Genomic DNA, 13,984 nt, shown 5'->3' on the forward strand with positions numbered 1-13,984 from the left:
CTTTTCTTTTTGCAATAACTCTTCCTATTTGTTTCTTCCTATTTGTACAGTATGAGTTTGCATAAAAATGAAAACATTACAATTCAAGACGTCTGAGATGTTTGCTTAACTCAGTAACTGACAATGTGTTTGTAAGAGATGAGTGTATGAAGAGACGCACGTGTTGAAGAGCAGCTTCTGTTGTGCTTGTTTGGTGTTATCAGTAATCTCCCAAAGGAACAAATTGCACTTTATTAAATCTCTAAAAAACAATAAACCACATGAAATCTGTCGTTTCTCGGCTGTACTAACAAACAACAAACGCAGCAGTGTGAGAACAGTAGCAGAGCTCCTGCGAGTCTGTCTGTACGTGTGGAAGTGAAGAGAAAGAAGAGCGTGTGTACATTGAAGAAGATGAATGTCGTCTTTTAAAGTCCCTGTGTACATGTTTAGACTTTGAAGGCTTAAGAGATCAATCGTTTAATTTTGAGTTTTGTTTTTTTTAATGTTGTGACCGGGCTAACGTGTGACTGAATCTTTCTCTCTCCAGAATGAGATCTTTGCCTCTCGTCACCAGGACGTCAACAGTGTGGCCTGTATTGAAGACAAATGCTATGTCCTAACATTGGCACAGTATTGTCGGTAAGTTTTTTTTTTTTTTTACTTATATTTTTGGGCTTTTGATGCCTTTATGATAGTGGGAAGTGCAGATCGTGAAACGGGGAGAGAGAGAAGGGGAATGACATCGACTCGAACCAGTGGCCGCTAGTGGACTCAGCCTTTATATATGGGTCGCCTGTGCTACCGGGCGAGCTACCGGGACGCCCTGTGGTGTCTTTTTTTAGCGTATTTCTCTGAAGTATATTGTTTTTCATTACACATTTTGCTTTTGAAAGACTTCCTGCTGAGAAACTCCTACAATGCTTGTTTTTAAAGCTCAAAAGAATACACAATATCTAACACAAAAAGAAGCAAGCAGGTTTGTCCCAGTTCTGAAGCTGCCAAGTCATTTCTTTTCCTTTTTGTTTTCTGAAGACTGTTTTGAGTTTAATGTCCTGTATTTGTGCTTTATCTAGATTTTGTGCCTTGGTAAAACGCCATAGGGAGGGCGTGCGCGACTGTGTGTCCCCCGTGGTGCCACCTGTTGTCGGCAATGCCATGCCCACCCACCACTGTGTGCCCGATGACGTCGACCCAGATCTGGTGTTTTTCTGTCGACACGTCTACGACTTCCGCTACGGACGCCTCCTCAAGAACTTGCAGTAGCATCTGACGGGGCACGACACATAATGCTATGGGGCGTGAGATAATGTTCTACATCCTCCCCAACATTGATTAGCTACATATCTACCTGCTGCCTGTGTGACGGGAACTGGAAGTTTAGAGATGAAGGATTGAGAGATGAGCTATTTTTTGTTTTTTGAAATGACATGCCACACATTTATTTAGTAAGAGTAATGGCTTGACATATTGTGTAAGCGTTGATATGGCAGTGTAATGGTCTTTCTCATACATGGCTCTGTGGTGTAATAGCAGCTTTGTGAAAAACCTGGAACGTACTCTGCTGTAGAAAATGCTACTGTAGCTCTTAGAAATGTGACATTTGATAGATATGAAGAGAGGTTGATGTGACATGTGAATTGTGTTACTGTCCGACTGACAGATATCAGGCACAGAATGTCTCTCAAGAAGACGCCATAGTTAAAGAACATTTGAAGCATATCGTGCCTCATCGGTCCTTGAGAAGAAACAGAGATATGAGTGGCTGAGTATTTAATCACATTTGTCATTAGACTTCTCTGTGAGTCACTGCATACAGACGCTTTACAGAAAAGCTCCAGAGTGAACATCTGTGTTCAAGGTGTTTTTAGGGAATAGCTTTTTGGTAAATGTGCTCTTTTGCTTTCTTGCTGAACGTTGGATGAGATGATTAAATATGAACGTACTGCCAGCACCAGTTCGCTCAGCACAAAGACTGTAAGCGGGGCTACGGGCAGAGCCTGGCTAGCTGTTTCCAGTCTTTGTGCTAAGCTAAGCTAACTGGCTGCTGGATCCGGCTACATGTTTACCTTACAAACACGAGAGTAGTATCAATATTCTCATCTAACTCTTGGCAAAAGAAGCAAATTAGCTTTATCAATTTTCAAACAGTTCTATTATTTAAAGTAATAATCTTGAAGATTTGTATTTAAATAAACGTCTGTTAGGTCAATATCTATTGCAGAATAAGGAAAAGCAATGGTGATGGCGCCGTGAGGAAAGCCCTTGCATTTGAATTTGCAATTTCTTGGAAGACAGACCCCACAACACACCGTTTATCGCCGTAGGTGCCGCTAAAGGAAAAGAAATTGAGATCTTCGAGATGGTAATTTAACATTTCCATTTTCCTGTCATTGTGATTGACCTGTTGGTCTATGTAGTGAACTCTGACCACAGCTGTGAGGAAAGTCCTTGATCAGAAGGTTTGATTAAATCCAAGTCAACTTTATTAACACTGATTTAAGTACACGCACAGCAAATAATGAAATGTGAAAGTTGTGTGGTTCCACCTCTCGGGATTTTCTGACCGAATTCTAGGTTTTTATGTCATATCTGTAACTCTGCATTTCACCCGAGCGGTGATTTTCACAATGTAGTACAGACCTGCACACTACAGAGAAAGCACACTTCAGTTTGTTTGATTTTGAAGTGTGGCGGCGTCCAATGAGCCAAGCATTGAGGGGATTTTTGTTTTGCCAATGCTGAGAAATATTTTACTTTCTTAAAGCTGCTTGCCAGAGGTTTGACATGACTCCGGTGTCAGCTAACTGTACATTTGCATTTATATATCTGGATGAGTGTCCGTTTGTGGCAGATGGCATCTGTTAGTCAATTATATTCTTGTTTCGTCACCGATGAGAAGGTGAGTAATGTATTCAGTGTAGCATTTAGACCTGTGATGATGATTCATTCCTATGTTTGAGAGAAGATATGTATTTATTTCTGTACTGAGAAAATATAATTTATTTTCAAAAGATAATTTTAAAGAATAGAGTTTTAGATGAGTGGCTTTCATTCCTGATTAGAAAGGAGCTCTCTCCTTCTTAGCTGCACTGTCTAAGATGAAAAGTGTGTAAAAGTCATTTGCAATAGTATTTCTGTGGCTCATTGAGCTAGCGTGCCCAATACAAGCCTATTAAATGTTGTGTTGAGATGTTGAAGTCCTCCGCGCAGATTTGAGGACACATTTAGAAGGATCTCAGATACAGTTTGAAGGACACCTGCTCACATGTGACCAGAGATGCTTAACCTGCAGGACCAAAACGTACCTTGGCCTCTCACAGCTTCCTGTCGTTCTCCTGTCACTCCTCCTCAGACGATAAAGCTTTGCCTCTTCACCTTTAAATGCCGAATGCTACGATGATTTAAACCCACCTTGCCATTAGCCTGTGCCCTTGATCTTGCTGCCTTATAGAACATTCCCAGCCTTTCATTTAGAAATGTGTACCGATATCGGCCTGGGGGTGATGAAGCTTCTTCAAAACTGATCCTCGTTCGACACTATTATTTTAACAAAAGTACGCCCTTAAGTTTTGATTCCAATTCAAAGTGATCTGTTTAAGATATGTGGCTGTGAAAGTAACCGTTTAACATTTTGGGACATACGCTTATTTACTTTCCTTTTGAGAGTTAATTGAGAAGATCAATACCACTCATGCTTGTACACTAAATAGCCTAGCTTAGCATAAAGACTGCAGGTGGACACAGCTGGGCTTTCGTAAGAGGCAACACAACCCACCTCCCAGCGTCTCTAAAGCTCACTAACACGTGTAAACATCTAATCTCTACGTCTAAGATAACCGCCTGTTGGCTGTAGCTTCATATTTAGTGTACAGGCAACAGTGTGGTGTTTATTTTCTAATCTAACTCTGAACAAGAAAGTGCAGAGCGTAGTTCTAAAAATACTGAATTTGTAGTTTTGTGCTTCTCGGAGAACAGCGGCTGCAGTCGTCTTCAATTCCATCATTTGTGATGAATTTTGTTTGTAGGTTTTCATGGTGGACAAAAGAAAAGTATCAAAACAGCCACAGAAACTTTTCTAATCCACTTCTCCGTCATAATCCACCTCTCAGCTGTCCGTCTGTATGCCCATGATGTTACAAACAAAAAGACGCAACTTCCTGGCAGAGTGAGGAAATGGATTATGCTGCAGGAGTGTTGGAGACATCTTTCGCTCTGCTTTGAAACTTGTCGCTATTTTGAATCCTTTGTATCCGACATGTGACCACGCGCGCTGTTGTACGTGAACCGCAAACTATTTGCAGCCACCCTTTAAAAGCACAGGGGGGGGGGGGGGGGATTTGATTGTGAGATTGTGGGCGGAGTATCGCTTGAAAATGGCCACTTCCTGCCCACCTCTGCTTCACTCCCAGCTGTACAACGAGGGTTGAGATGAATACAAAAATAGAATTGCCTATGATTTAAACATTTTATTAATATTTTCAAACAATCCTCCTCGGATTCATATGTTCATATTGGTTAATTCAATTCATTAGGCTGTAATGGAAAGTATAGTCCCTGCTATTTTAATCAAACCAAAGTTTATCGGTTTGTATGAAAACTATAACAAACTTTGACAACTGAAGCATTTGATTTAATTTTTATGGATGATGGATGTACATTAGTGAAGCCCACACAGCACAATCCCACAAAGAAGAATTGGGTATAGCGTTCTACATTTGGTTTAAATTTGCATTTAATTTAGATTCCCCCCCCCCCCCGGGCGTTCACACGGTACATGTTATGGCCTTAGGAATCACTCAGCAAACAAATTATGTTTAATCAAGTTTTGTGATACTTGTGTCTTAATTGGTCCTCTGTGCCTGTTCCCATTAACCCGTATATACTCTGAACGTTTTCCACAAAGAGAAGGACGAGCTGTTTGTTTTTCCCCCACCTTCCAAATGCCTTTCATTTCTGCCAGATGACACTGGTCTGATCTTGAATCACTGCAAAGAAATGTGTGCACCAAAAAGAGAGCGAGAAGGGAAGGTATCGAAACATGAATTTAATTTAATTCCCAGGTGTACAAAAAAAAAACCTAAACTTTGGTTCTTCTGATGTGAGTTTATATTCTTTGCATGGCGTTTTTTTTTTAAATATCTTGGAAATATTAATCACAGCACAGATTATTTGTATGGTTTCAAATGGACCTCCTGTAATATAAGAAAAATATTTAATTGTAATAAATAATATATGAGTTTGAACATGTGTTTGAGAGATTTCTTTATGGATAATATCTAGTTTAATTGGTAAATACTAAAGCCAGGGTGAGAGCTGTAGTAATAGTTGTTGTCCACATGGTGGCTCATTCAGCCACTATTTTTATATCTGATTGTTTTTTTTATCAAATGCGCTCGTCACAGTAATCAGAGCACTGAGATTTTAAAGGGATTCGAAGAATAATATTAATATTTATGTGTAAAAACGTTGTTCGACATGCATTAATGCTCTGCTGGAAAGGTTCGTGCAGAAAGACATATTTGAGGTAGAAAGACGTATCCACATTACACACTTATAAAGGTTTGTCAATCTTTATTATGATTGAATCAATAAATTCTCCCAACATTTAACGCCATCAGTCAGCCGACTGTTTGTCTTTTATCTTTATTTGCATTTAAAGGTAAAGAAGAATATTTTATCTACATGAATCAAAATCCCTGTTTTCATTGCCTCGAGTCTTTCCCCTTTTTGTTTCTGCTTTTGTAATTTGTTCATCTCCTTCCACTGACATGATTACGATCCCAATCGTCTGCTACACTGCGTAGATCACGTCTACAAGACTGTGAGCATCTTGAAAGCAGACACGAGGTGACGTAAATCATCTAACTTCAATAATCAGGCCTCTGATGAATATGTACGAGGCCTGGCTCAAGCACTACTCAATCAGGTTATGAGGTTTGTAAATGGCGTCAGCATGTAAATCATTTGCATCTGTGACAGCAAGCATGTGTGTGTGTGTGTGAAAGAGCCAGCTGCTTTAATTCACCTTGTGTGTGTCCGTGTGTATGTGTGTGTGTGTGTGTACATGCTCAATGATTGCAGTGGAAGTGTGTTTATGACTTATGTGTTGTGGAGCTGTTTTCTACAGTTAAAGGCAGAAGACTGCAGAATCTAAACATCCTTTTAATTCAATTATACCAAACCAGGAGTACTAGTTGCATCCCAAGGGGGTACTTTTGCAGTTACCAGTGGGTAGGCCTGTGTGGAAACGTTTGTGGAGTAGCTTAAAAAACATCTATAGATATATCCACATATTTGTATTGAGGCAACTAAACAACCAAATCAGATTTACAAATGTGTGCAATGCTGATCTTAAGATATTTTTTTGTTTCAATAAACCGTGTGAGCTAGCCTACAATAAACTGATGACTGGACAGATTTACAACAACCTGAGAGCTCATTAAACCTTGTTAGCAAGCGAACAGAGAAGATTAAATAACTGAAAGTAATGGTTAAATGGTTAAATGGTTGAAATAGTTCGCTAACGGTATAAAAAGAACAGTTGGGGCTCGTTAGCTAAAATTAGCCTAATGCGCTTTCAGCTAACTTTTTCAACCCCTAAAAGTAATTAGCCATTTACTTTGCTAAAGGTAACGGATAAATGTTTAAAATAGCTGAAGGTAATGGTTACAGTTGAAGCAGTTCGCTAAAGGTACCGTAGGTCCAAATGAAGGCAAAAATGAAAGGGAGGTTTACACACAACCGTATCAGATCTGAATATGTGATATGTGTTATACATTTTATGTCTTCTTGATTTGGGTGTTTGCAGTGTTCATTTACATTTAAAAGGATTGTAGATCTAGTTCTTCAAGTGAATTGTATCACAGTCAACTTTAATCAAATAAAACGTAATTTCCCAACAAAGTTGTGGCTAGTGAAAATGCTAAAGGGCTAGTAACCAATGCAAAACTACTAGCCACAGTGGCTGGTGAGCAAAGAAGTACATTTTAAACCCTGCTGACAACTTTTGGGACAATTGAATAGGATTTTTAGAAAAAGTTTCAAAATGTTAGATTTTTAGAGCAGAAGACGCCTGGATTACAGATTAATTGAGGGATTAAAAGGATGAATAGATAAATTTGACTAAAATGATGGAGATGAAAGTAAAAAACGTAAACTTGATTGTTACAGCGCCACCTTGAGGCCGATGAGTGTTATTTTATGTGCCTGAGTTGTGGATGAAATTACAACCCTCCCCAGCCAATTTTGGTGACTTGATCATGTGGTTTTGGGATCTGATCTGAGGGGAAATGATGGTGAGGGGTACTTGAGCTCATCTGATGGCGCTGTGGGTGCAGCTACCTCTTACAGTAAAGGTTAACCACTGCTTTTAATAATACATTCATTGATAACAGGCAGTTAAAGCTGTGAATTAAATCAATAGCCATTCACCTTTGTTTGTACATACAATATATTTAAAAGGAAAAAAGCAATTTCCCCAAAGATGTTCCCATGAGTCAGAACTGTGTGAAATGGGATTTTCTTATTTCATGACGGCTTTCTATGAGTTGAGGCGTTTAAATGACACACCTGCAAGATTTTCTACGGACTGACTCATTCCATTTTTGCACCACTCTCCCCTCCCGTCTCTTGAACCTCACCTGCCCTCTGCACAGCTGTTTACACTAATGCACTGAATCACATGCACAGTGGCTTTTGGAAAGTTCCCGATCATTCTGGCAAATTGGTGCCGTTTGTTCTGCAATACGTATAAGAACATCAAATATGCTGCAGCACATTGTGCTCGTTATGATGTAAGAAACATACATATGGCAATGTTTTATCTGACTTATGGAAGAACAAGAGCTGAATACTTTCTGAGCATTTATTCAGAGCACAGAGATTTTTGTTTTCCCTGCTGCTTTTTTGCTCTGTACAAAATCCTCTGGGGGAAACGATTAAGCCGTTACTTATCGCACATTTAGGATTTTCATGCTTTATCAAAACTCTCACTAATTATTCTAGTTTTGTTTTTTTTACTTCAAGAGCCTTGTGGGTCTAGAGAGAAACTAAGAACTTCATACTATAGCAAGTAAAATACTGTTAATTGTTTTATTCACCTCAAAATGACCTGCAAGGTTATTCTGTAATTGTCTCGTTTGTTGCTGGCTTTTTGTTTTTCTATCACCAGACTAGACATCACAACAACAACATTGTCTTTTAAGAATTGGTTTATTGTGTTGTTCTTGTTGTTTCATAAGTCTCGGTTCTTCTGAACATTACAAATGCATAGAGTTCAGGACAACAATACAAACAGAGTACAATCATCTCTCCTGAATTTGCACTCACGGCACACAAATGCCGCTACTTAGCTATAACAAGGTCTCAGACGTTTGCTTATGAAGACGTTAAGCCTGTTCATATTTGCATTTTCATAAAGAATGTTCACAATACAATCAGACAAGAGGATTGCGGCAAGCTTAAGTGGACGTGGGATTTGCATACGATATATTGCATGTGGACCTCTCATCAACCTTAATAACTCAATAACCCGTTAGGACAAAATTGGATTTTAGATTATTTGCAAAAGCTGAAAAAAACTGAAATATCATATTGATATAAGTAAAAATATAAAACCCTTTGCTATGATGTTGTAATTGAGCTCAGGTGCCTCCCGTTTCTCTTGATCATCTTTGATGTTTGTTAACCCTAACTTGATTCCACCTGCGGTACATTCAATTGATTGAATGTAATTTAGAAGACCCTATAAAAGCCTTGCAATCGTGCATTATTATATACATCATACAACTCTATACATTACCCACCAGACTGCTCGTTTACAGGTAACAATGGCTCATCTTCGAGTAGAGCTGGTTTAGTTTGATATTTATATTTTGTAAAAATGTATTAGTGTGACAGATTAAAGCAAGAAAGAAGACATAAGAATATTGTAGTAACGTATGTAAAACATTAGAAAAATGAACCTGAAGCTGTCAACAGATCTCAAAACAAGGTAACCGTCCTCATTTACATGGAAGTCAGATCATGGCCTGATTAGGTCGTAAACCTTTTTTATTTCCCAATTCATAAATGTTTCTCTCAGGTTTATTCAATCGTTACTGTTTTACATCTCCTAATGAACACCACAGATGATGCTTTTTTCTCTCTCACCATTTAATGTTGACATTTTGCTCACTGCGTGGTGTTCGTCACCACGGCAGCAGAAAGTGTGAAATGCGTTCAGTGGCTCGAGGCCAAACTGATACATTATTCATTGATCATCACAGAAACTCTTCATGTTCCTGTTTTATCACAGAACCAACATTTAATGAATGGAAAGGGAACGATCATTTCAATAAACCAGTTTATTGAATTAAAATAGATTAGAAACACGTAACAATAATCCTCATGTTAAAGTGACAGTAATGGCAAATAAATATTTACATTAGAACCGCACGTTATTATAGACCTAAACATACCATGGAGTATTAAAAAATCTCAAGGCTATGAATATGTACAACAACCAGATGAAATGTATTGTTTATTTTTGTACATTTGTGAAAAATATTCTTGTGTGTATTAAAGCGAAACAACAATTTAGGCGTAGTTGTCTTGAGGAACAACGTTATTTACAACGGCTCCTGGTAAATCTGCCACAATCGTGGAGGTGTGAAGGCGATGCAGTCTGTGTGACATTGTCAGGGTGCTTGACCTCTGACCCCTGTCCTTTCCCTTTCTTCTCCTCCGTGACAGGAAGTGGTGACACAGGTAGGACAGGAACTTGCTGTGCAACGAGGCGTAAATAAAAGGGTTGTAGCAGGCGGAGCTCATGGCGAGCAGGTGAGTGGACACCTGGATGACGTTCACGTAATTCTTCCCTAAGATTGAGAAGTCTGTGTCCAGGTCCCGGATCAGATTCACCACCTGTGAAGTTAAGCTAACATTCAGCATTCATACAAGGAAAAAAGTCTTTTGACTGATTCATTCTAAAATGATTTACTTTAGCAGTTTGTTATCTAAAAAGACTAGGGCTAAGGAATACCATCACTGTTCAATCACTTCAGTTGGTGAACGCAGTCTTTAGTCTCTGTTGCTGGTTCAAGCTGGTCATTTCAGTCTGAAGATTATCGGCTTCATTGAACAGAGTAAGTTGTAAGAAAATTAACGTTGTACGTTTAATACAAAGCTACAGTCGGCAGCACTTAGCACAAAGTACTCACACTAACAATTAGTGCACCTTGAAGCATGAGACTGTTAATGCAAAAGTGTTTAAAAGACTAAGGTGTCAGTGAAAATGCATGTTGGGAAGCAGTGAGCATACGACAAATACGATAAATGAGAATTGGATGATACTGCACGAGTTGTGTGAGAGTTTGTAAACAAATGTCTTGTTTTTGATTCTTTGTTCACCGTTGAGGCATGCGATTCATGCATTCAAGGTAACACAGGGTGAGTAATTGATAAATGGGTTGAGTATTCCTTTAAGAATTAATTTCCCATTCATATCTGTACCTGTAAGGGAAGCCACGAGAAGGCGAAACAGAGGACGGACACTAGCAGCAGGTAGAAGGTCTTCCTCTTCCGTCTGCTCCATAAAGACCTTGCAGATCTCACCTCTTGACACGCCGTCAATCCCGACGTGGTCCTCTGATTCAGCCGATAGGATATAGCACAGTAGGAGATGGAGACAGCAGCCAGTGGGACAAAGTAGGAGAAGAAGAGAATGAAACAGGAGTAGATGAGACGGCCTCGCTCCTGGCCATCCCAGAACTCCTCACACACGGCCATCTGCAGCCCCGCAGCCCGCAGGTCCAGGTGCATGGTGTGTAGAGCTGTCGGTGTGGATAAAGCCAGAGAGGACAGCCATATCAGGATCACCAGACCCCAGCAGAACTGGCATCCTGCTCTTTTGCGTATGGGATAAGCCACAACCACGTAACGGTCCACTGCGATGGCCATGAGGGACAGCACCGCTGCGTAGACGGCTGCAGACTGCATGATGGTGACAAAATGACACATGAAGGGACCAAACACCCATCCACGCGGGTCAAAGGCGTAGGATGCAGTCAGAGGGACGCAGAAGATGCACATGACCAGGTCGCCCAGTGCCAGGTTGCTGATGAGGAAGTTTGTGGTGTTGTGTCTCTTCTTGTTGTGCCAGATGAGAAAGAGCAGGAGGAGGTTGCCGGAGCAGGCGACCAGCACCACGGCAGTGTAGAGAGGGATGTAGACGAGCTTCAGGTCGGACAGGAGGTCAACACCAGCAAAGGAAGGGGACGAGAACGGGGCGGTGGAGAAGAGGGGGTGAGAGGAGTTGCACCAGGAGGAGGAGAAGGTGGATGAGGAGTCAGACATGAGTGGAGATGAAGTAGTAGTAGAAGCAGGAGTAGAAGAGTTCACCCTGCAACGGTTCAATGACTTCTCCCTGTCCATTGCTGCAGAAGCCAAGATGAACAAATATTTGCCGAATTTATTAAACAGCGTTTTGAGAGAGAGAGAGAGAGAGAGAGATTAATTTAAAAGCTGCATGCTTTAAGTCCCCCTCAACTATAATCTGTCTTTTTTACTTTCATCTGCCTCATCTTCAGATCATCCTATCTTCCTCTCCTTTTCCCTCTGCACTCCTCCCCTTTTTGTTCATCTCAGCCTCTCCACCCTCGTTGCTCTTTTCCATATTGAGCAAAGATAAGACCCTAGGAGTCAAACTGAGTCTGATAGCCTGCTAAAATATCTGTACATGTAGTCTTTACTGACGTCAATGATCCAGTTATTGCTGAGCAATAAGAGATACTCATCTGTCGCTATACAATCTGATCGCACGCGTTAAAATGGGCATGAATGCTGATTTATTCTACTTTTTGCACAGAGGCTTGGAAAATCTTCATGGCTGTGTTCTAAAAACAAATTCAATTTATAAAAATTACATGAAAGCTATAAAGAGATTGAGAGCACTTTAATCTATTTTACTATTCAAATTTAATAGGAAAATAATGTATTTTTTTACATTTTTAACATCACTGGCTGGAGAGCAGTTACATTAATTAAATACAAATAATCAGTATCTACAAAAAAACAAATATTGTCAGACTAAAAGAAAAGGAAAGCTCCATCTGTGAATGAAAATAAATGAATAAATGCTTGTTAATTACCTACTAAGGCTGAGACATCCTGAACACACAATTTGTCATAATGTTATTGAACTTCTCTTACTAAAATGTCAGGATTTTCTAACGAAGATTTTTTAAATCGTGTCCAATACAGATGCTGCTCTTCTCGTGCTGACTCAGCTCATTGACCTGATCAGAGATACATTTATTTGCACATAATTCACACACATCTCTTTTCTTAAACAGCCCTTAAAACACAAAATACACCTCAATCTTATTATTAAGCAACCATTTCTTCTCTGACACTTCTCTTGAGAAGAGTGCATGCATTTTCAAAAAGTAGGAATTAAACGAAACAATACCTCTAAATACCTTTTAATGACTTGGAAAGTCCTGCATCTGTTTGTGTCCTCTGTCCGCAGGCAGTCCCACTGTTGTGCAGCCTCACCTCTTCACTGCAGACTGAAGAGGTGTGCTCTCTCTCACACACAGCACAGAGGAAGTGTTTATATGAGTGAGTCACCTCCAGTAGGACGGCTTATCTGTCATCACCCCCAATGAACAATTATTAGAATCTCCTGATATTCCTCGTGGGAACTATAGTATAGTGCCACTCTAGTAATGAACAGTGGTATTTTTATGCCATGGAATCACTATAATTTTCCTATTGGGACTTATAATGTGTCTTTGGTTTTATTAAGTAAATTTATATTGATCCTGGGACATTTTATGACTCCCATATTGTCACTCGTGTAATCCTAAATTCACCCCGTAACACCAGACTTAATTATTATTTCATCCCTGAGTCACAAGAAGCCGCTTTCTAGGCAAACACACCCAGAAACCATCATTAGGGAACAGAAATTGAACGATTAAGGGACTAACCACGATCTTTCTCCCGCAGTACACATCTTAAATATTCATAATACTAAAACTAATTCAAAAATTGTGAGTCTTGGTATCAGAGCTACCAGAAAAGAACCAGTGAGGCTGTGTGATTCATCAACTGAGTATCTCCAAAGGGTAATCCAGGACAAAATCTATTAGCATAGGACTCCTTGAAGGGAACGGAGGACGGATAGTGAATATAATGAACATGTCTATGAACCGGAGGATGTGGAAATATTTAAGGATTTGTAAAGCAGTTCTATCATTACTTTTATGCAGATTTGGAATCTCAGCACAGCATTTGCTTGTATTTACCATAGAATGTTTAAGGGGTATCGACTAATTATGATAACATTTTCAGCACCAAATGCTACATGCATTGTGAAGCAGACAGCAACTCCACACGTGTCCACCCTTTTTACATACATGAATGAGTCATCGCGCGTCCACCTGCCTCTGGAATCTTTTTTTTAGTTCATTGGATGCTGAGTGAGGGTCGTCCTTCCTCATCTTGTAAGTCCCACAAGCCCCAAAGTCCGTGGACAAAATGTCTCTGAATAGTCTTGGGCAACACAAAAAGCTTGAAGCCCCATTTGTTTGGTTTTCCTATCATGTACTGCCTGCTTGCAACCTTTCGCTCATCGACGCTGATGTTTTGTTCTTATTGAAAATGTGTCTGGCAGAAAAGATGGCCGTGGTCCATCACTTTCTGTTATTTTATGTGTCATCATGTGAAGGTTGTTTCATTCTGCCTCTCCGTCGCTCTCGTCAGTCACATTTCACCTCCCCCAGTCACCTGACTCTCACATCCTGCCAACCTTTCCTGACCTTCCCTGCACACCTGCTGACCTGCTTCCACTTTCCTTCTTCCGCCCAGCAGATATTTAACCAGCCCTTTTCCCAAGTCAGATGCCAGATTGTGAATGTTGCTTTGAGTCATTATGAGCCTCTGTTATCCTGTTACCTGAACCCTATCTGTACCTGCCCGTCTGCACTTAACCCTGCCCCATTCCTGCTGTCCCGTGGAA

The 13,984-nt window shown here is 40.1% G+C and overlaps 2 protein-coding genes across 3 annotated transcripts in view; one reads left to right on the forward strand and one right to left on the reverse strand.

Moving 5' to 3' along the window:
* The window catches only part of bahd1 (bromo adjacent homology domain containing 1), a 29,171-nt gene extending 23,946 nt beyond the window's left edge, over positions 1-5,225 (forward strand). For both annotated transcript variants that reach the window (XM_029460802.1, XM_029460801.1), the window contains exons 6-7: positions 530-621; positions 1,056-5,225. In XM_029460802.1, coding sequence (XP_029316662.1) covers positions 530-621; positions 1,056-1,245 — 282 coding nt within the window. In that variant the 3' untranslated portion in view covers positions 1,246-5,225. The remainder of the gene's footprint in view (positions 1-529; positions 622-1,055) is intronic.
* A 4,106-nt stretch (positions 5,226-9,331) lies between these two features.
* Positions 9,332-12,517, reverse strand: prlh2r (prolactin releasing hormone 2 receptor). Its single transcript, XM_029460989.1, has 3 exons — positions 12,441-12,517; positions 10,474-11,396; positions 9,332-9,885 (listed from the first exon to the last, which is right to left on the reverse strand). The coding sequence occupies exons 2-3, from the start codon at positions 11,392-11,394 to the stop codon at positions 9,559-9,561; spliced, it is 1,248 nt and encodes a 415-aa protein (XP_029316849.1). The 5' UTR covers positions 11,395-11,396; positions 12,441-12,517; the 3' UTR covers positions 9,332-9,558.
* Positions 12,518-13,984: the final 1,467 nt, after the last annotated feature.

The sequence above is a fragment of the Cottoperca gobio genome, chromosome 22, assembly GCF_900634415.1.
Source record: "Cottoperca gobio chromosome 22, fCotGob3.1, whole genome shotgun sequence".
NCBI classification, from domain to species: Eukaryota; Metazoa; Chordata; class Actinopteri; order Perciformes; family Bovichtidae; genus Cottoperca; species Cottoperca gobio.

What these genes read in the sequence shown, in the direction of transcription:
- prlh2r (XM_029460989.1), bottom strand. Translation starts at nt 11,394, where the DNA reads ATGGACAGGGAGAAGTCATTGAACCGTTGCAGGGTGAACTCTTCTACT. An exon ending in TCTCGTGGCTTCCCTTACAG is followed by an intron (nt 9,886 to 10,473) that starts GTACAGATATGA and finishes TTAACTTCACAG; the next exon opens with GTGGTGAATCTGATCCGGGA.